Source organism: Trichosurus vulpecula, chromosome 5 (genome assembly GCF_011100635.1).
Source record: "Trichosurus vulpecula isolate mTriVul1 chromosome 5, mTriVul1.pri, whole genome shotgun sequence".
Lineage (NCBI taxonomy): Eukaryota > Metazoa > Chordata > Mammalia > Diprotodontia > Phalangeridae > Trichosurus > Trichosurus vulpecula.
The window spans coordinates 74,092,691-74,116,128 of NC_050577.1; the positions used below are offsets into that span (position 1 = coordinate 74,092,691).

A 23,438-nucleotide genomic window follows, 5' to 3' on the forward strand; every position below is an offset into this window, starting at 1 on the left:
GCTGCAAGAAGAATTGTTTTGACTCAAGTCTTATAGTAACAAACAGTAATTAGACAGTTAAGTTTTCTTATATACTTGCCACACTTTCTATTCTGTTGAAAGAGTGGTTGGTTTTATCAGTCATGTTTTCAGAAGCCCAAAGAAAACAACGTCTAGTACATCCCTTCTTTATATTTTCAATGAAAAGTATAATGAACTCTCAATTATCAACGGCACTGAAGGGAAAAATTGGTTTGGATTATTTCCCAAACTTTATCGGGTCTGAAGTTTCATTTATGAATATAAAGAATCACTGTAAAAAGTGGTATCATGGCCCCAACACTGAAAAAGCGTAACACTTCTTTCAGGTGCAGGGTTTCTTTCCTTCTCATAGGTGAGTTTTCTACTAAAGAACACTGATACCACCTACCTGGTCCAAGCCATAAAAGGGAAACTTATTGGACCCAAATGGGTAGAAGGTAATTCTTATGTTCTTCTACAGCATATTATTTGTATCATTAGTAAACAGGTACCAAGTAATGCAAACCATCATCTGAATCATTTGAATTTGTGCAATAGTTTCTGGGCTCACAGTTTAAAAGTATATTTACCTGTATAAACAGTCCATATAGTCTGCCCCTTTGCTATATTCTTCCCAATACCTATGATACATAACCAATACTTGTTCTTCAGACTCCAGAACTCTCTAAAAGAAAAAAAAGTCACTTTACAAGGAAAATATTATTTTCATACAAGTACTACTACTTTACACTTGAATAGAGTTCACTTCTATATTTGATATTCACAATCACCGCCTAAAGAGGCAAAGTATCACTATCCCTATTGTGCTGTTAAGAAAACTAGCGTTCTAAAATTGTGAAGTTACTGGTCCCAGATCATGTGACAAGCAAGCTGTAACATGGTAACCAGAATCCCAGTCTTTTGACTCGCAATCCAGGCTTTCTTCCTTTATACCATGCGGCTTTACTTTTCTTTTAATTATATTTTTAAAATAAATCATTTTACATTATGATAGCTCTAAATTATTTTGTAAAATACTCATTTCACTTACTTTTTAGACTTCTTTACAAGTACTCAAAAAAGGACTCTGACTTAGCTCAAAAATTAGTGAAATGTTTTAAAGAACCTGAATTGAATAACTCCTAAACTGTAAATATAACACAAGGCAATGTTGTTCCTCAGCTAGGATTTTTATTAAAATAAGGTTGAAAAAAAGGGTTAAAAGTGAAAATTTGTTCTTATGAATCAGTTTTTGACCAACCTCATGAAAGTAAATTGTACCTGTATTTCACATAAAAAATTATTAATAATTAGGAATGCTGATCAGCTAAAATTTAAAATTAAAAATAAGTCAAGTTTCTTCAAATTTATTTAGTACCTACTTTACAGAAAATGAAAATAAACTGATAATGATGGCAAAGGAAGAACTGAGTGTGAAACAGAAACTGAATCCTTCTAAACAGAAATTTTTAGGCATTGGTGCATACTTTTAATGTTATACATTATATATACATAAAGATTTGAGAATAAATAACATTAATAGCTAGCTCTACTAACCCCAAGTTAGTTACCTGGACTGAACCTTTTTTCTCCTGAGTTGTCATTTCCTTAAAGTCATTTTAAGTAAAAACTAAGGAGTCAGTCAAGCAACAAAGGCTACTTCAAAACTCTGTAATATTAAATAAGCTCAATCTCTACTTCTGGACTTCCTACTTAATCATGCAATTTCTAGAACCCAAAATAGTTCATGTATTTGTATTCACAATGAACAAAATATGTGGAACACACTGTATGCTTAATAAATCTTTGTTAATACTGATGAACTCAAAACACTTTGTTTTTCCTTTTAAAAAAGGCATGAACTTGTCACTTTTATAATCTTACCATAGTTGATAACATACTTCTACATGTACAAAAAATAGCCTTAGATTAGAACCCATATGTAAAGTAATATCACATAACAAATCTTTACTCATCACAAAAATATACTTTTCTCAAATTTCCACATTTTAATTTGTAAAACTGAATAGCAATAAAATATACTTGGTTGTCTAAGTTTATTATTGATATGGACTTACTATTCATCATAAAATTTCTTATGAGCTAGATAACAGGCAATCTCCTTGGAGAATTTCTGAATTTTTAACCTAATTTTTAACTCAAACAACTTGAAGGTCAGATTTAACAGAATTAACCTACAATCTACAAATAGTATTCAAAAGCACAATAAATTTTTTTTCTTACAATTTCTTACAAGAAATTTACCTTCTCATCTACAATAACCAGGGGTACTGGCTGCATGCAAATCATGTTCTCATCAAAAGAACTAACCAGACACAGCCAGAAAAGCTTAGGTGAGACAAATAGTGGCTGACTATTTAAGAATCACCAAAAAATAAGGGTGGAACCAGGAGTGAAACAAAATTTTAGTTCACAAATTAAATAAATATTTTATTTAGCCAATCTATTTCAGAGTTAAACAACACAGCAAAGAGTTTAAGATCTACCACCCAGACTGGTGCTACTTCATACTGGCTTTAGCTAAAATTTCCCTACAACCAACTGTCCAGGATATCTTTTTGTTATTTCTTTCAACCCAGAAAGCAACTGTAAATAGAAAAAGAATATAAAAGAAATATAAAAGCTCATAATTTTAAAAGGACAGGATAATAACTACTCACATTTATATAACACTTTGAGATTCACAAAATGTTTTCCTCACAATAACCCTATGAGTTGGTAAGTGCACATATTATCATCAGCATTTTACAGGTGAGGAAACTGAGGTTCTGGGAAGTTAAGTGTCTTACCCTAGGATCACGTACCTCATAATTGTCAGAGCCAGGAGAGAACCTCAAGTCTCTCAATTTCAAATCCAGTAATCTCTCTACTGAACCATCCTGCCACTATAGGATGTGGATGCTGAGCAGTTTTAAAAATTAAATTCTGTATTACACAATCCTACAGAAAAATAACTCTGGCCTTGGCTATTAATATTATAATTTTCCATTTAATAAGTTAATTTTACTTTTCAAACAACCTCCTTCCCAACAATACATGCTGTTTTAAAAATACTCATCATTTACTACCCATTTACTGCCCACCTTAATCTGGAACGTAGTTTCAAAACATACTTACAGCACCAACATGCTACTTAATTACCTTGTGCAAATGGCGTACGTGATTTTCCAAAAAAATTTTAGTCTCTGTGTAAAGTCTTTCACCAAGAGGTTCAGGATAGGCCACACATAAAGCATAGATGTCTCTAAATGTGTTGTCAAGGTTTTTCATATTCATTGTAAATACCTTTTTTAAAAGGTAATTTTTGAGTTAACAATTCATATGTATAATAAATACAATACATTTATATATTTACCATTTTCACTTATAAAAAAAAAATCGATACTTTTGCTTCTTAGGATCATATGCATGATTCTCGCTGAAAAACATAAAACACATTAGCCAAGCTTACTAAAAGGAAACTACTATAAGATTCATTCAGCGAAAGAGACACAAAAAAATTAATAAGACAATAGGACCTGCCCTAAAGGAGCCAGCAATACAGCAACTATAAGACATGTACACTGACAACTATACTACAAGGTATTTGGTGAAAGAAGTCACTTCCAGCTAGCATGTTGATAGGATTTCACCTATCTTTAGATGGTCAAATAACAATTTCTGTAAACAATAATACTGCAAATAGAGAACTAGAATCAATTATCTTTGTTTCACTGGAATTATATGCAAGTAATGGAAATACAGTGCTCAAATCCATGGTGGAAAAATAAAATAAGTTTAAGATGAAAATTCACCAAGGAAATGTAACCTCTTTAAAGGAAATTAGTAGCATGAATATACAATTGTTTTTAATCTTTTTTTCCTCTACCTGTCTTGCCCAGGCTGAAAGTGCAGCAGCCACTGTGAGGCCAGGAAAAAAAATCTTTAGACTAGAAAGTATCCTAAAAAGGTCATCTACCATTTCCCATGTTGACTCACATCTTAAACTCGTGCAAATCACAGAATACAAGAGATGGATGGTATCTCAGAGGCCATCCAGTCCAACCAGTACCTAAATAATAATCTACCTTACAACATCCTCAGCAGGCAGCCATCTGGACTCTACATGAAGGTCTCAAATGAGGAGCTACCTCATCATGCAAACCATTCCACTTTTAAACAGCTCTAGTTATTAGAAGTTTTCTTACCAAAAGTCTAAATCTGACTATCTGCAACTTCTGACCCAAGTTTTGCCCCCTGGAGCCAAGAAGAAATCCAATCCCTCTTCAAATACTTAAAGACATCTAAGACATGCTGCCCCTAAATTCTCTTTCTGCCAAGTTACATATCCTAGGTTCTTTCCATTAACATCATATGACATGATCTGCAGTCCTCTGACCACCCCAGATGCTCTCTTCTAAGCATCTTGTCAGGTTGTCAATACTCTTCCTAAAATTAATCACCTAAAACTAATCAGATTAGGACAGAGAACAAAAAGACTAAGTTCTCTTATTCTAGTCATTCTTAAGGCAGCAGCCTAAGACATTAGTTTTGGGGGATACTATGTCATATTGTTTACTTACATTGAGTTTGTAGTACACTATAATCCCAAGACCTTTTCCAAATGAACTCTTGCCTGGACCTCTCCCCACTGGCCTATATTTGTGAAGTTAATTTTTTAAATCCAAATATAGAAATTGATACTTTTCTCTATTAAATTTCATCTTATGCAGTCCTAGGGATCCTTGATCTTTATGGATACTGATTTATCCAATTTGTGAGCTATTCTTCTTATTTCATATCATCTGTAAACTACATAAGCATATCTTACACAGTCTGCATTTATCCAAGTCAGTGATAAAAATGGTGAACAGCATGGCAGAAAGGGCAGATTCCTGGGGTACTCCATTAGAGACTTCCCTTAAGGATATTTACACATTTTCCATTTTATGATGCTCATTCACCCTTCAGACAATTCTCCTCTTCAAAAGTATGTATCTCTTTTTTAAAAATTCATCAATTACAACCCATACAATTTCTACTGAAAAACTTTACTCTGCACAGTAATTATAAAACATATTTATACCATCAACATGCCACTTAATTACTCAGATTTACCAACTAGCATGGTTATGGTATAAGCTTACACCATTTTGCTATGACTATTCTTTGGGCCTAGTCACCCAATCAATTCCAGGACTACCTAAAGTTACCAGGATCAAGACCACATCTTTCTACTTTACCTGGAAAATAGTATGAAAGATTCTGGTAAAATCTTTTTTTTAATCTATGTATATTACATCTATAGTATTCCTCTAATCTCTGTATCAAAAAAAAAAAAAGGAAGTGACACTAGTTTGGCATGATTTTTCTTGATGAAGCCACATTAGTAAGTTTCCTTACTAAAGGAAGTCTTTCCTGTACTTCCTTCTCTTTCAAAAAGCTAACATTTATTCTTTTAACAATGTGTTCTAGAAGTTTGCTAAGAATAAAAGAATCTATCCAACTTAAAATTCACGTATTACTACACTATAAGAAATGAATCAGAAGAATTCAGCAACATGGCAATAGCTATAAGAACTGATAAGAGTGAAACATGCAGAACTAGGAGAAAAACATGCACAACAACTACAGTAATGTATAAAGAAAAAATAAAACCAATATAATTCTATGTAATTATGTTGACCAAGTCTGGCCCCCAAGAAGAGCTGAGAAAATGCATCCCCCTTCACTGAAAATGTGGGAGACAACTACAGGAATAGAATAGTGAAAATATTGTCAGATACAGTTGATGTGTTGGTTGGTTTTACCGGAATTTAAAAAAAATCTTTAAAAATCTTTGTTAACATGACATCAATCAACGGGAATAGAAAGGGTATATTCTAAAATCAAAGTAATATGAAAACAAAATTACCAATAAAAATAGAATACACCCACAAAAATATTCTACAAGTTCTACCAAATGATCAATTCAAATGAATGAGTATATTTTGATATCCAGCCTGTATGACTTATTAGGACAGTATCTTATGAGTAATCATTAGTCCCTAGAAAGGCCCTATAATATTTCAGGAATTGATAAACTCAGCACAAAGTATTCTGCCAACATGAATGAACAACTGGAGAAGCTCACAGCCTATAAGGAATTCTTCCATTTGGTCTATGCCCGGGGCAACCTCCTTGACAAGGCAATCAATGTTGGTAAGCATATACTCCTTTTCTATGCCGTTGTTTGATGTTAGTAATCAGGGCATCAATAAATGGAGTTATCTCTGCGGTTGTATTTATCAAGGAATCTTGTATGAACTTAACATATGCAAAAATGACTCCATGTTAGGAAGGTTTCAAGATTACCTTTTGCTTAACCAAGTCAATCTGGAAGGGTGAGAAAAATCAATGAAAAAGCAGGATTTTGTATTCTATCTTTTAGCCCACCATGTGACTGTGTGAGCTGCAGCAAGACATTGTTTCTGTTATACTCTCAAATCTACATTGTTTCTGTTATACTCTCAAATCTTTATCAAACATACCTTCAAATACATTTATAGATCACATGTCAACATGTGCCAAGTCAACAAGCATTTACTAAGGGTTTACTACATGCCACACACTGTGCTATGCTCTGAAGATACGAAGAAAAGCAAAACCAGCCCATGCCCCCCAAGCAGCTCACATTCTGAGGGAACAACATGGAAATAACTAGGTACCTACAAATTATGGAAGGTAATTTCAGAATGGAAGAACTAATAGCTAGAAAGACCATGAAAGGCTTCTAAATAGAAAGTGGAATTTGAAGCAAGTTTTGATGGAAGTCAGAAAAGCCAAGAGGCAGAAGTGAGGAAGAAGAGCATGCCAAGTATAGGGGGCACTTAGTGAAAAGGCAGGGGGACTGAGATAAAGTATCATCTGCAAGGAACAGCAAATATGCCAATGTGGCTGAAAAGTAATGAATATGGAAGGTAACAAAGTGTAACGAGACGAGAAAAGTAGAAGGCCAAGTTGTGAAGAACTTTAAATGCCAAAGGACTTTAAACTTGATCCTGAAGATAACAGGAAGCCACTGGAGTTTATTCAAAAGAGGCGTGGGGGGGGGGGTAATATTGTCAGAGCTTTGCTTTAGAAAAATCGCCTTAGAAACGAAGTGGAGCACAGAAAAGAATGTTAAAAAGATATGAAGCAGGAAGGCCATTTAGGTCACGGTATTGTCCAGGTGAGAGGTGGTGGCTATATTGAGTGGAGAGAAATGTGTAAAAGAAGAATGATAAAGATAGAAACAAGATTTGGAAACGGATTGGATATATGGGGTGAAAGTGCCTTAAGGAAGACCTTGGTGATGGGAGCCAGGGTGACAGGGAGAATGGTGAAATAAGAAAGTCTAATTAGACAAGCCGTACGAGTGGTTTTGTTATGTCTTACGAACCTAGAAGAATAGAAAGAGAGGGAAAGAAAAATATACTATAGGGATGAAGAGGAAGAAATTGTCTTACATAATCAGAGTGTGCACAGAGTGGCTGACACTTGAACTTTACTCCCATCTGAACTGGTCAAAGGAGGGAAAAATAAACACAGGCTTTTTTTTTCTTTTGTTCTCAATTCAGGGGGGAAAGAGGGAAGGAGAAAAAGTAGATTAAAAAAAATTTTTTTGAAGATGTGTTCTGTTTTGTATGTGCTACAGGATATCCAATTTGAGATGTTCAAAAGGCAAATGGTGGTGTAGCTCAGGAGACTAGGGTTCACTATGAAAATATGGGAATCATCTGCATAGAGATGACGATATAAATAGTAGCTGCTGAGGTCACCAAGTGAAATAGTCTAGATTAAAAAGAGAAGATGGTCTTGGTCAGACTCTCAAGGTATACTCATGGTTAGTGGGCATGTCTTGGATGAAAATCGTGCAAAGGAGACTGAAAAAAAGCAGTCAGACAGGTAGTAGGTAAATCAAAAGAAAGTACTGTCATGAAAAACCCAGAAAGGAAAAAAGAATCCAGAAGGAAATGGTGATTAACCATGTCAAATGCTTCAAAGGGGTCAAGTAAGATGAGGACTCAGAAAAGGTCATTAGATATGGCAATTAAGAAATCACAAGTAACTCTGGAATAGTTTCAGTTTAATGATAAGACTAGAAATCATACCACAGAGGTGTTGGATGGGAGTAAGAGGAAAGGAAGTGCAAATACTCTGTGTAAACAACTCTCAAGAAATTTAGCCAAGAAGGGGAGGAAAGCTACAGGAAAATGGCTAATAAGAACAGCAGGATTAAGTTAGGGCTCCAGTAGGGGTGATAGTGGAGGAAATCTGTTGGAGAAAACAGAAATGGATGGGATCAAAAATACATGTAGAGAGGTTTGCCTTAGCAAGAAGGTGTACCTCTTCATCCAAGACAGAAGGGAAGGAGATCCTTGAGCAAAGTGAGATGAGGGGATAAGAAGGCACAGATCATGGCAAATAACCTCCACTTTTTATGGATACATGAGACAAGATCTTCAACTATGAGACTGTGGGGGACTTCAAGGGGTGGAGATGTGTTATCAGAGCCTCAGAGAGAAGGATGAGATTTGCATTCACTATACTGAGAAGCATAGCAATCCCAGTAAGAGATGAGTACAATGATTGCCATGATGTACTGAGGGCCCAAGTAAGATTAGAGAACAAATCTGCAGTGAATCCAGTCACTATAGTTTCATGATTGTCTCTAGCTCAGTTCAGCAAAATGTGAACAGGAGGAGAAGGGGCATACAGAAGGCGTAATCAAGGGTTGGGTTTGGCAAGGTGTGATCAGTGATAAAAGTAGGGGAGAAGGATTTCAAGGAAAAAAAAAAAGGTACCATAGACTTGAGTTGGTTCACTAAGTGGTTAGACAGGGAGAGGGATAAAGTGTAGCTAATGGCAGGGGGCGGGGAGGAGAGTGAGATAGAGATTAAAGTTTGGGAGACTGGAGATCACACAGGACAAGGACATAAAAGCAGAAGGAAAGATGGAAAGATCATTTTCATAAACATCCTAAAGAAATGAGAAATCAGGTATATGAAGTAGCTGTTAAAATATTTTCCTGATCATCTTTTTCTCATTAATTTTTTTCTTTCTTTCTTTCTTTTTTTTTTTGTATCTTTCTATCCCAGAGATACATTACAAAAAACTCCTCAATAAGTTTAAGGCATCTCTTTCAGCAGGGATTTTCCATCTGTAATTGGTCTGGTCCAACCAACTATACTGACTTCATCTTCCTACCTGCTATTTCTACTTCATCTACTGTTTACAGTTCTTTACTATTACAAGTGCCGCTATAGATATTTTGTTGTATATACTGCCCATCTTTTTTCTAAGTGACCTGAATGGGTTGCCTAACAGTGAAATCTCTGGATCAAAGGGTATGAACATTTGTTACTTTCCTCACATAATTCCAAATTGCTTATCATGAAGGAGAGGCCAATTGAAAGCTCCACCAAGGTCATCTAAAATAAAAGTCTCTAAGTCTCTTCTCATTTTCTTCTTAATTCTATGCAGTCTGATTTTTGACCCCATCATTCAACCAAAATCACTCTAATATTATCTGTAATCTCTTAACAGCAAACCTAATGGCCTTTTTCTCAATCCTCATCCTTGACTTCTAGGTAGCCTTTGACACTGCATCAGCCTCTTCTTAATATTCATTTTTATGTTTTCTCTCCTAGTTCTCCTCTTTGCTCTTTTTCCTTCTTGGTCTCCTTTAGTGGCTATTCATCCACATCCCACCCACTAATTATGGATATCTCCCAGGATTCTAATTTGGTCCTCTTCTCTCTATATATTATTTTGTTGGTGTTCTCATTGGTTTCCATGAACTTAATTATCATCTCTATGCTGATAATTCCCAGATCTACTTATCCAGCTCTAATTTCTCTGAAAAACTCTAGTCTCATATCTGCAACTGCCTATTAGACATCTTGAACTGGATGTCTCAAAAACATCTTAAATTCAATATGTACAAAACTGAACTCATTTATCCCCCTCCTCACCCCTACCCCCTGACCCTTCTGAATTTTCCTATAAATGTCACTTGCACCAACATCCTCTACAGTAAGCTGATAACCTAGGTATTTTCCTCATTCTCCCCCACTACGATCCACCAATATCTTCATTACATCTTATATATGTCGCATTCTCTCCCTGCCACCACCTCAGGGCAGGCACTTGTCACCTTCCTCCTACCCTAAAACAATACCTTACCGTTTGGTCTCCATGCTTCGTATCTCTCCATCACAGCCCATCTTCCACTCTGCTGCCAGACTGATCTTCCTAAGTTACAAGTCTGACAATGTCGCTCTCCTATTCAATAAACTCTAATGGTTCCCTATCACCTCCAGAATCAAACATAAAATCTTCTGGTTGGTTTTCAAAGCCCTTCATAACCCTTCCTGCATATCCAGTCTTCTATCTTACTCTCTCCGGACATATATATTCTGCATTTATCTGTGAATATATCATATCACCCTAAATGGAATGTAAGATCCTTGAGGACAGGGACTATCTCATGTTGGCATTTGTATCCCTAAGACCTACGATAAAGATGGAAACAATAGTCACTGACTAACGATAACAAATGCTGCTTATTTCACTAACTACAGAGTATGTCATGTAACTTAAGATAAGAGATGCTTGATTCAAAGAAGGCTCTGAAGCTTTTTAGTGAAAGTTGGTTCATGCTTTAAATAGAGCAACATCTAATTCCCACTATCCTCTCCTATGAGACCTTAATACAAGAATGCACAGCATCTCAAATTTATCAAATTGTTTCCAATATCTCAATCCTTGTTAAACTGGATAAGCGTTTATTAAATAAAACATCCTTATAAACACTCCCAGATATTGATCCATCAAGGGCTACCTATACCTATGAAGACTGCAACCCTTCTAAAATTCAGTATAAGATCTTCAATTCAGCATTCACTCAACAAGTAATGACTAAGAACTTAATGTGGTGGCAACTATGCTAGGCTCTGGGAATAAAAAGACAAAAAATGAAACAAAACTGAGGGAGAAACAATTTATACAAAGAAAAATAAATGCAAAATATATACAAGGTAGATACACGCTAACTTCCTGTAGCATATATATATGAGAGTAGGGATGTAAGGGCACTATCACCTGAGAAATAAAGACAGACGCCCTCCAGAACTTGTCCCTTCAATTAAGCTTTGAAGGAAGCCAGAGAGTTTTAGAGGTGAAGGAGTAGAAAGCAAGAGCATTCCAGGTAAGGAAGATGGCTTGTGCAAAGGCACAGCGATAGAGGTGAAATGTCACTTATGGGAAAAGGGCAAACAAGTCTGCGACGGGAAGACAATATGTAGGTAAAGTAGCAAGGGTTGGCTGGAGCCAGAAATATTCAAGGCATTAAATGCCCAAAGTGAAAAAACAGCATTTTAAAAGTGAGAAGGAGTCACTGAATCTTCTTGAGCAGTTAAGAAAAATGGTCAGATCTCATACTGCAGCTAACCTAGCCATGTCTTTCCCAATGTGGTAAAACTCATCTTTAGCCTACAGTCACAGCACCAGGCCCACACTTGAATCTTTTATTTCTGTATTTTTTTTTCTTCTTAAAAAATACTCTATTCATGATTTAAGGCCTTCCAGTTTAAGAAGAAATGCCAGAGTCTGTATTCTACTGGCACAATCTTTGAGAAGCACAGGTCACCTCCACACCATGATTAAACAGTGGGGCAAAACCGGTGAAGAATCCCCATATCTGTATAAACTGATGCTGAATAAGTAGAAAGTTACTAATTTTACTTTTTCTATCTACATGTCTCCTCAGAAATGGCTGCCACGTTTATACAAAAAAGCCAATAGGAAGATAAAAACTAAGTGTTAATAGTTATTTGCAAGATTAAATTATGATGCCTTTTTTCCAAAAAGAAAGTTCTCCTATTACTTTATGTCTTGAATTCCTCATTTATAAGATGAAATAAGAGTTATCATCATTATTATTATTAATAAAAGACATTTGTATAGCCCATTTTAAAATTTTCAAAACAATTTATATATATTATCTTATTTGATCCTCACAGTCCTGTAAGCTAGTCACTATATGTATATTATTCTCATTTTACAGATGAGGAAACTGATCCTGAAAGGGCTGTTAACTGGTTAGCCCAGAGTTACATATGTAGTTATGTGCTACAGGCAGGACTCAAATCCAGGTCTATCATAACTCCAAGCTCAATATTCTTCCTACTATATTATGTTGCCTTTCAATCTGCTAAGAAAGAGTTAACCAAATCAAAACCATGTAAGACTAGACTAGCATTATACACACAGGACATTAACAACGAAAATAACTTTTACATACTTGGCTCAATCTAGGCTACATTAATATCATATTTTAATGTAGAAAACTGTTAATTTTGTGTGTCCTTAACACAATGTAATTATAAGGAAGAAGCATTTATTAAGCACTTAATATGTGCCAAATACTGTGTTAACTGCTTCATAAATACAATCTCACTTAATTCTTAAAACAACCTTGGAAGGTAGGTGCTATTATTACCCCCATTTTATAGTTGAGGAAATTGTGGCAGACAAATGGTTAAGTGACTTGCCCAGGGTCACATAGCTAATAAATGTCTGAGGCTAGATCTGAACTCAGTTCTTCCTGACTCCAGGTCCAGCACTCTATCCAGTGCACCACCTCTAAATTATAGAAAAACAAATGGTAACCCAACTTTAGAGAGACATTTCTTTACACAAAGATTTCTTTAAATGAAGAATGCTACTTACCCAAATAAAAAAAAATCTATTCAAAGAAAACCATTCATTCAATAACCATTTATTAAATTGCTAATACATGGAAAGCATGGTCAGGCACTGAAGAGCTATAAAAATAAAGAATATATTCTTCAACAAAAGGAAATAAATCTAGAATCAAAAGTTGAGAGAACTCATTCTTAGCCACGATGCCATTGTAAGTATTTGACTAGCAAAGTCATGATAATTTCTCAACCTTAACATCTAATAAAAGCCCAAAGTCCCTAACAAGAATGCTTTGGAGATAACTACAAAGTCACTAAAAACAGATTCATTGTAACTCAGCTACACTGGACTGGTCACGTGATACAAATGAGAAATATCAAGATACCTAAATAGTACCTCTAAGACAGACTCTTAAAAAGAAATTAGATATAAGGCTGTCAATTACACTTTGGGCAATCTAACTAGATAGCATGAGTTAGAAAAAAAATAGACAGACATGACAAATGCAAAATAAACCATGTCATTAGAACAAGCATCAGTCCCAAATAATAATAGTTCAGATAAGCTATAGAGGTCATTATATTGTGCTTATTCATTTCCATTTTAAGTAAAAACAACTGCTCTATATAAATGTGATAAACAATAATAGAAGTTCTCATATAGTGGTAATAATTATCTTAGACCTATATAGCTCTAGAGCCAAAAGATAGTTTTACTCTAAAAGAAATCAGACTAAAAGTGAAATATAAAATTAAATGAAAATTTAAAAGAAAGTTCATAACACTAATATTTTTGCTCACTATTAAAATGAGATGACTAGTTTACCTCTAAAAATTAAGTCAAAAAATGCACACATATTTTCCATATAGTACACTGAAGAAGTGTATTTAATCATATAATTTCTCTCTCACCTAAAATATTTTCTATATAAAGTAAGGTAGGGGAAGAATCAAGAGTCTCTTGGCCCTAATACCTGGTAAAGCATTCATAGTGGGTGTTCTTACCCCTATTTACTGAGGACAGGGATTCACCTAGTTACTCAGCAACTAAGGCAAATTAAATTTGAACTGATATACTGAGACATTTTTCTCTTCACTAGTTTCTCAAATTTATGAAGAATGCCCAGAAAAGTATCGCTTAGGGCAAAGATTCTACACATGGCAGAGGTAAGGAGACAGTTAATTTGCAAAGGAGATCCTTCAAATTCAGACATTTACTTTTAGTCTCAAATTTGAGCCTTAAGGACACCAACAAAGATGCAGCAGAGATTCCAACAGCATTCCTTTTGGAGCTCAGTGTCAATCAAAGGACTATATAGATCATCTGAAGAGGGAGAGAAATGTTTTCTTCTTCCCCCAACTCCACATTGTAGCAAGCAGCTAAAAAGACCATTCTTTTTTTATTCAATTTTATTTTCTGTTCTGCATTCTCTCCCTCTCTCTTCCTTGGGATAGCAAGAAAATCCAAATGTATTACAAACATATACAGTAAAGCAAAATAAATTCCCACATTAGCCATGCCCAAAATACATCTGTGTATATATTTCAATCTGTACTCATCACTTCTCTGACTACAAGTTAGAAGCATGTTTCATCCAGTGACTAGGTTTCTTTTGCTTAGAGAAACCTCTGCTAAGAGCAGTTACCTAAACTTGGAAAGTAACAACAAAAAATTATAATGTTCAACTGTTTAAAGAGTCTGGGTTCCCAGGAAAAGAGAAATGGATGTTAATGACTACAGTTCAGGTGTTCTTCAGATAAAAAGGTTAACTTTATAAAAAGTATTACATTCACATATTAATAATAGCCAATATTAAGCTTTGCAAATAATCACTTCAATCAGCCCCTGTGTTATAGGGGAGACTGGGATGTTTACTTTGTAAACAACAAAGGATAAAATCACCCTCTCTGAAGTTTTAGCAAAAGGAGTAAGAAGCCAACAACCTAATCTACCACTAGGCAATGTGTGTATTTAGGTGTACCACCTCACAGGCTAGTTGAGGAGTATTCTTGACAACCAAATCTCTTATTTTCCATCCTTTATACTTCTTGGCCTTTCTGCATCTTCCAACACTGTTGCTCACATTCTTCTCCTTGATAACCTTTTTTTCTCTAAACATTACTTTATCTTCCCTCTCCTCCTACCCCTCTAAAAGCTCTTCCTCAGTCTCATTAGCTGGATCTTTATCCAGGTCACACACTCTATACAATTTCACTCCCAGTTTCAATTACCTTTATGCTGATGATTTTCAGATCTATTTATGCTAACCTAATGCTTTCCTAACCTCTAGAACTGGATCTCAAACTGGATGTCCTGTACACATCTTCAATTCAACATGTCCAAAAATGAACTCATCTTTCCTCTCAAATACTTTCCTTTTCTGAATTTCTCTATTACTATTGAAGGTATGTACCCAGGCTCACAATTGGGTTCCAATCTTGACTCCTCAATCTCTCTCAATGCTCCACATCCAATTTGTTACCAAGTCCTGTCAATTTTATCTTTGAAACAATTTTCACACAGGCCTTCTTCTCTCCTCTGACACTGTCACCACCTAGGTACCAGCTCTCATCACTTCTTCGTGCACAGACTAGTACAACAGTCAGAAGGTGGTCTCCCTGCCTCATGTCTCTCCACTCCAGTTTATCCACTATTCAGTTGTCAAAATTAACCTTTTTAAACTACAGATAAGTAGTCATAGACTTAAAAAGTGGTATTTCTGCAGTATCTCTGATTTAAAATCTGAGTCTTGAGGGAAAGTATTTTCAAACATTTCTTGAAGTCTGTCAGACAGTTATCTTTTATTGATTTTAATTTTATAACATATTTTTTTTTCTCTTTGCTTTTTTTATTATGGCTCTACTTGTTTTGATGACAGTTACCTTCATGATTCCCTTGGTTTAAAAATGTTTTATATGTAAAAAGATGAGTTTTCATTTTTAGTAAATGACTTTATTTAATCCAAACATTGAGAATAGCTTTGACTTATGAAACTAAGATCTAGAGTCCCTAGAGTCAAAGTCACTTTTTTATTATGAGTTGAGGGCTTAATGAAGACAAATAGGAAAACATTTATTAATATTTATTTAATAAGCAGGTAGATGGCACAGCGGATTGGGTTATTATATACCTATAATATAGATATCCTACTTATAATTAATCATTTATTGTTGCAATCACTATATATTAGACACCAAAGACAAGCACAGAGAAGGCAGAGACAAACCTTGTACTTTAAGAACTCAGACTTTTGTGGAAAAGGACTCAGTATTCTAGAAAAAGAAGTAAAAGGATTCTAACATGCTGTCTAGTTTATAGAAATGGAAAGGCAATGTGAAAGCAATTAGAAACTAGAAAAATAACTCTCCTACATCACTTTAAGTTACGAAAGTTGGTCTGGCATGGAGGAGAGAGTGCTGACTTAAGAGTTAATACAACCTGAGTATGAATGCCATTTCATATACATATGAACTATGTGATTCTGGGCAGTCACCCAACCTCTCAGAGACTTAGTTTATCATTTATAAAACAAGGATAATCATAGCATCAACTTCACAAGGGCGAGAAACAAATGAGATAATAAAGTACTTTGCCAACCTTAAAATGCTACATAGATGTGAGTTGTTATTATCATTGCTAAGTGTTTTATATTTATTATTATATTGGATCCTCCAAAAGACACTGTTAAGTAGTGCAGGAAGCATCATCTTTATTTTGTAAAGAGAGAAACTAAGTCAGATTGGTAAAATAACTTGCCAGGCAAGAAGTAGTAAAGCCAGGTCTTCTGACATTAGGTTCAATTTACTTTCCACTATACTTACAGTTGTGTTTTCACATATCTCAAATGGTCTCAATCCCAGAAATTCTGTTAGAAGGGACCTGAGAGGCCAACCTGTGCAACTTACACCTAAGAAAGAATACCCCTTTATAATGTTCCTAAAAAGTGGCCACTCAACCTTTATCGAAGGCCTCAAGTGAGAGACAACGGGCTACTTTCCAAAGAAGCCCATTCTACTTTGAAACAGGTCTACCTGTCATCAGATTTCTCCTTATATCAGGTGCAAATTTGCATTTTCTGACCCTTGATCTTAGTTCTGCCCTGTGGGGTCAAGGAGAACAAGTCTAATACCCCTTCAAATTTGAGAGCCTTTCAAATACTTTAAAAGAGTGATCACATCCTCCCCAAGTCTTCTCTTCTCCAGTTTAAATATCCCCAGTGCCTCCAACCAAACCTTATTAAGCTATAATCATAAGGCATTTCAATATATCGGTTGCCTCTCCTAAACACTGTCCAGTGCATCAGCATTCTTGCTAAAAGATGGTGTTCAGGACTGTACACAGTATTCTAGAATTGACAGTCCTGGCCACATCCTAAGATCTCACAAGTCTTTTAGACTGCCACAAAACACAGCTGTCTCACTGAGTGCACTAAAACACTCAAATCCTTGTCAAAATTATGGCTATGTAACGACATCTCCACAATCTTGTAACTTTATGGCTGTTTGTTTTTTTTAACTTCAAGCTTACTTATCCTTATAAAATTTAACTTTTTAAAGATTTGGCACAATGTTTTCTCAAGATCTTTTTGGATCCCGGTTCCATCATCCTTCTTATTGTTATATCATCTATAAATTTGACAAGCATACCATTTATACTTTTAACCAAATAGTTCATCAAAATGTTAAATAGTACCAGATCAAGAATAAATTCCTGGGGTTCCCTACTAAACATGAACTTCCCAAGGTAACATAAAATTATTAATGATTACCCTTAGAGACGGGCCATCCAATCATTCATTATACATCTAACTGTACCATCATCTGTTTCACATCTATTTATCTTGTCTATCAGATCAGAATAACAGATTGTCAAATGTTTTGCTGAAATCTTGGTAGACTATACCTATAGCATTCTTCTCCTGACCTAGTCAATTAGCCTTCTTTAAACAAAAAAAAAAAAAAAAAAGAAATCATTTCATGGTAGAAAGTTTTAACTGCTTTGAAAAAATAAAAATTACAAATACTACTACTGCATTTTGACAATTCTTTTAAGTTTTTCTTATTCTTAGGAATAAATGGGAAAAACTACAGAGAATAGGGAATATATTTTAGCATAAGAGCCTTTCAGTCCATTAATACGTAATGTCTAGCTTGTTAATCAATACTACAAATAATTCCTAAAGTGACATCTACTTGAAAATTCTGAGAGGATGGAAAGAAATCCAACAATTTCTATCAATAGTAATGAAACAGGTTGATTTTTCCATGGAGGTAACATCATGTCCAACTACTTTACCATCCCTACCACTCACCCAAAAAAATGTGGAACCATGAACTATGATCAAATCAACTCTGCCATTGTTCTTGGATGAGGAATGTCAATCTATCATCCGATGGCATCACTCACCATAAGTGATAACATACATGCATATCCATATATGCATTATGTTACATTAACTTTCCAGCCCAAAGTACTACTCCCAAAGCAGCACTCTCCCATTAGAATGTTTGCTACCTGAGAGAAGGAACAGAATTTTGCATTTGTATCTCTAGCACTTAGCACAGGGTCTGGCACATAGTAAGCACTCAATATTATTACTGCTTGTTCATTCATTCATTCATTCATCCAGGTGATACTTAGCAAATGTAAGAAATACTAATATACTAAAAAGCATTTGTAAATTGAAAGTAAAACTTGTGAAGAAAGATTTCCTTTACAGTAAGCAATTGTACTTGACCTTTAAAAATTTAGAACTTGTTATAAACTATACATGCATGCTTAATATTTTGAATGAATAAAGTCAATCTTCTAATTAAAGGATACGAGAAACGATCATTCCAAGTTGCTCTTTCAACGTAATCCAACATGACAACAGCTTTGATTGTCGTTAAGAGTTTGTTCCATGTTTCATCAAAATCCACTACTCTTGGTTTCAGGGACATTGTGGGAGTTTAGTGTTGAAATCTGTTAAAAGAATAAAATGACAATTTATTGTTACATATTTTGAGTGCTCTCCTATGTTCTGCTATGCACATGATATGCTTTTTTTCTTTCTTATTTTATATTTAAGTTTCAATATTCAAGTTTATTATATGTTTTTGTTTCTTTTCTCTATTTTGTATTTGTGTTCAGGTAAGATAAAATTAGAAAACTGTAAAGGGCAGCTAGGTGGTGCAGTGAGTAGAGAACCAGCCCTGGAGTCAGGAAGACCTGAGTTCAAATTTGGCCTCACACAATTGACACACTTACTAGCTGTGTGACCTTGGGCAAGTCACTTAACCCCAATTCCCTTGCCTTCCCCTCTCCCGCCCCCAAAATAAATAAATAACAATGTTACGATCAACCTCATTTTTTTTAATGAGATGGAGGATGACTTTGTATTTGTGCAAATCCATCTATTTGAATTTTTTTTTTATCCTTCAAGACACCTGGTAATTTAAGTTTCATTTTAAACTTCACCCTCAAATTCAAATGGCTTATTTTCTGTCAAGTACTGTCTGGAATTTCAAATTAAAATTCCAAGGAATTTCCAAATCAATGTTCACTTCCTTAAACACAAACCTTTGTATAATGATATGTTTTCAGTACGAATATTTACCATGAAGAGTATATTGTCTCAAAACACCCTTAGACATATTTTGAAAGTGATATTTTAGATATCTTAATTCATCAAATTGTCTCATTGTTATATATAGTTCTTCAAAATTTCTCAGGGAGGTCCCCACCCAAACAAACAGCTCATCAGAAGAGAAATTATGCCAAAGGAGGAAACAAACAAATTCATTTCCTCTTCAAGAAGCAAATGCTTATGGGTGTGTATATATATGTATATATATTTTAAAATTATTCTATACATAATTCTATTTATCAGTTCTTTCTCTCGAAGTAGATAGCATCTTTCTTCAAATGTCCTTTATAGTTATTTGGGTATTTATAATAGACAAGATAACTTGTTCACTCAAAGTCATTCTCAAAACAATATTGCTGTTACTGTACACAATATTCTTTTGGCTCTGCTCACCTCATTCCCCATCACTCCTTCCAAGGTTGTCCATGCCCCCCTAAAATCACCAACCCACCACTTCCCACAGTGCAGTAGCATTCCATCACAATTACACACTACAACTTGTTCAGCCATTCCCATCTCTAAGACAGGAGGGAAGGAGGGAAGAAAAAGAAAGGGGAGGGAGAAGAAATTTAAATGATAATTTTGTTGTATATTTGAAAAGAACAGCAAGTTGTACATACTAGATTTTCAGTTTCATATGCAATCATCTTTTGTGGAAATGCTTGTTTTATTCCATAAATTGAAAATAAAATAGAAACTGGAAAAAAAAAAGCAAATGCTTAGGGGAGAAAATACTAACTTTACACCTTAGCAACGTTTTTCATTTCAATTATGCTAAAAGTACTATGTGCTAGATTAAAAAACAATAATTAAGCTGCCTTAGGTTTGAGGTTTTTTTATTTTGTTTGTTGTTTTTGTTTTTACTTTTAGTCTGAACTTTTGGTCTAGAAGGGATGATCATTGACACAGGGAATTTCCAGTGAGCAAACTTCTTCAACCAGTGTGAGTTGCCTAGGAGCAATGAGTTTGAGTGACTTTTCACAGGGTCACACAATCAACAGATGTCAGAGGAAGGACTTGAATCCAGGTATTACTCACTCCTAGACAGACTCTTGGGCAACTAGATGGCACAGTGAATAGAGTGCTACACCTAGAGTCAGGAAGACAATCTCCCTGAGTTCAGATCTGGCCTCCAATACTTACTAGCTGTATGACCTTGAGCAAGTCACTTAACCCTGTTTGCCTCAATTTCCTCATCTGCAAAATGAGCGGGAAAGGAAATGGCAAACCCCTCCAATATCTCTGAAAAGAAAACCTCAAATGGGTTCACAAAGAATCAGATAAGACTGAAATAACTCAACAACAACAAAATGAGTCTCACACGGTATCTGTGATGACTAACTATGATAGACTTGGCTCTTCTCAGCAATACAAGCAAGGTTCAAAGACAGCTCCAAAAGACTCATGATGGAAAAATCTATCCACATCCAGAGAAAGAATTACGGAGTCTGAATGCAGATAGTGGCAAACTATTTGCTCTTTTTTTCCCTTCTTTTTTGGTTTTGTCTCTTCTTTCTCATTATTCATTCCACTGGTTATAATTCTTCTTTACAACTTGACTATTGTGTCAATAAGTTTAATGCGAAGGTATATGTAAAACCTGTATCAGATTACATGCTGTCTTGGGAGGGAGGGGGAGAAAATTTGGAACTGGAATTGAGTGTTGTAAACTAAAAATAAAAAATAAATTAAAAAAAAGAGTAACAAAAAAACCCAACAAAATTAGTCTCTTTAACTACTAGGACACGCTATTCTTACCAACCAGAAGGAAAAAAAAAAAACAGAAAAGACAGGGGAGAGGAAAGGAGAGCAGATGTAAAAGTAGTATTCCAACAAATATTACATTTCCCTTATGTAAGTTTCACTCTGGTCACAATAAAGCAATACTAAAAAAAAATCTTGACTGATTAGCATTTGACTGATCATGACTGATCAATGACTAATACAGCATTTTTTCAATCCACATGAATAAATATCAAATATTCTTCACTGTTAAAATGTTTACTTGACTAAAATTCCTACATTTTTAACACAACTAAGAACTCAATTCAAGACAACCTGGTTATAAATAAAAGTAAATGGATTGTGATTTTCAGGCAAAAGAGGCCAATCTTTGGCTATGTGCTCAGTAAAGGAAGAGTTTTAAAGCTGGATTGATTGCTTAAAAGCAGAATCAAGTTTCACTAAATCTTTTCAATTTATATGTTCTATATGATCTCTACATTCACCAAATTCATATTCTGATGTTTTACGTAGCAAATGGCCCTTGCCTCTTATGCCTCAGAACATAAGCTCTAGCAGGTCCTACAAACCACTCAACCAAAAAGTATATATGAAGTACCTACTACATGCCAGGTACTGTGCTAGGCAATGGCAATACAAATAGGAAGAACTAATTCCAAATCAAAGGGAATTTACATTCTAATAGGGAAGACAAATACACATATTAGTATATACAGAATAAATATAAAGTGAAAAAACATAACTAAATACAAAGTAGTTAAATATCAGGTACTATGAAGAAATCAACAAAAACAAAGCACACTTCAGACACCAAGTGAACTGAATGTTACAAATTTTCCTCATTTCTACAAGTAAAGATGGGTAAGAGGTGGCTAGACTTGAGGAAAAGAACTAGGAGTTGTGAGGGCTGCAATTTCACACTCTAGCATCCTAGGGTCTGAGTCTGATTCCTTGCTATACTACACTACACTTCTCTAGGCTAGAGCATCCTTGTCTATAAAAATTAGGACAAAAGACTCTACCTTAAGGTCCATTAGAGCTTTAAATCTATGATCATCTCTAAAGATGTGAAGTATTTGCTGTCAGTTCCTACACTAAGCAGTTCTCTCTCTGTGCCAAATTTTATAGGATATTTAATGGCTGGGACAATGAGCTATAAATTGGGGGGAAAATTAAAATGCTCAGAGTTTACATAATCAAGCATTTCACTGAAGTATTCTCTCACATTGAATACGTGGCAAGCCAGAAACACATGAATTACTTGTATCTGCATTTTAGTTAATAGCCAAACCTAAATGTAATTACCATTCAACTGGAAAACCCAAACAACTTTTTAAATATTTGCTCAGTGACATTAAAAATAATCACTTAAATTCCTTTTTAGATGCTTATATCCTAAGTTTAAATGTTTCTTATTCAAAAATGATTTGATATGATCTAAGAACTACAATAGTGCCAATTTTTTTTTTATCTATGACAACTTCAGTTAACTGCCACTTGATATTTTGGTCACTTCAAAAAATAATAATTAGCAACTTTAAAATCACTGAGTAACTGTCTACAATTCACTAAAAATTTTTTTTTATATAACAACTAATTCTTCAATGAAGGGAAACTTTTCTAGAACATAAGATTCTAAAAATAATAAAGTAAGAAAATGTTAATTTTCAACACTGTTGATTAATCTCCTAATTCATCTTCTTCCTCCCACCTCTCTTAGGAAAGGATTACCCCCAAGGTTCCAACCTTCTTTCCCTTCTCTTCCCTCTCTATATTTTCTTCCTTAGAAGGCTCAACTACGGCATCAATTATCACCTCTATGAAGATAAGGGAATGTATTCACAAGACAAGCGGTCTTTTTTGTGTGCACAGACAAGCCCAGATCTCTTCCAGGTGTTTCTGCAATATTCTGATTTTTAATGTGATCAGCACATCATCCACAAAAAGAACAGCCAAAATTTGCCTCTTTTTTCCCATTCTCCTGAAGATGAAAAACTCCTTCAGCACGACAAAGATTTTCATAGAAGTGCAGTGTTGTTAATGCAATATTAAAATGCTAAAACCCTAGCCTATCATCTTAAGGTTAATAGTAAATTAAAAAGTAAAAGATAAAATGTTATCTAATTCAAAAGACTGATTTTAAACTGGGAAGTAGTATTCTGTATTTTGACATTTTATTTATAGAAACCTAATTTGCAAAATAAATAGTTAAAGCAATTAAGACGCTAAGAAACCCAAATGATGATTTTGCAGATTTATTTTATAAATTTATATAGGTAACAATTTTAACGATAAAAACTAACATACAATTAGATTTTAGTTGATTTCTAAATTACTTTAA

General features: G+C 34.6%; 1 protein-coding gene across 2 annotated transcripts in view; it reads right to left on the bottom strand.

The window, feature by feature from the left end:
- CUL2 (cullin 2) overlaps window positions 1-23,438 on the bottom strand; it is a 120,898-nt gene that overhangs the window by 80,537 nt on the left and 16,923 nt on the right. For both annotated transcript variants that reach the window (XM_036760021.1, XM_036760022.1), the window contains exons 2-4: window positions 18,550-18,690; window positions 3,163-3,265; window positions 591-685 (exon numbers count right to left, since the gene is read on the bottom strand). In XM_036760021.1, the coding sequence (XP_036615916.1) occupies window positions 591-685; window positions 3,163-3,265; window positions 18,550-18,668 (317 nt within the window). In that variant the 5' untranslated portion in view covers window positions 18,669-18,690. The remainder of the gene's footprint in view (window positions 1-590; window positions 686-3,162; window positions 3,266-18,549; window positions 18,691-23,438) is intronic.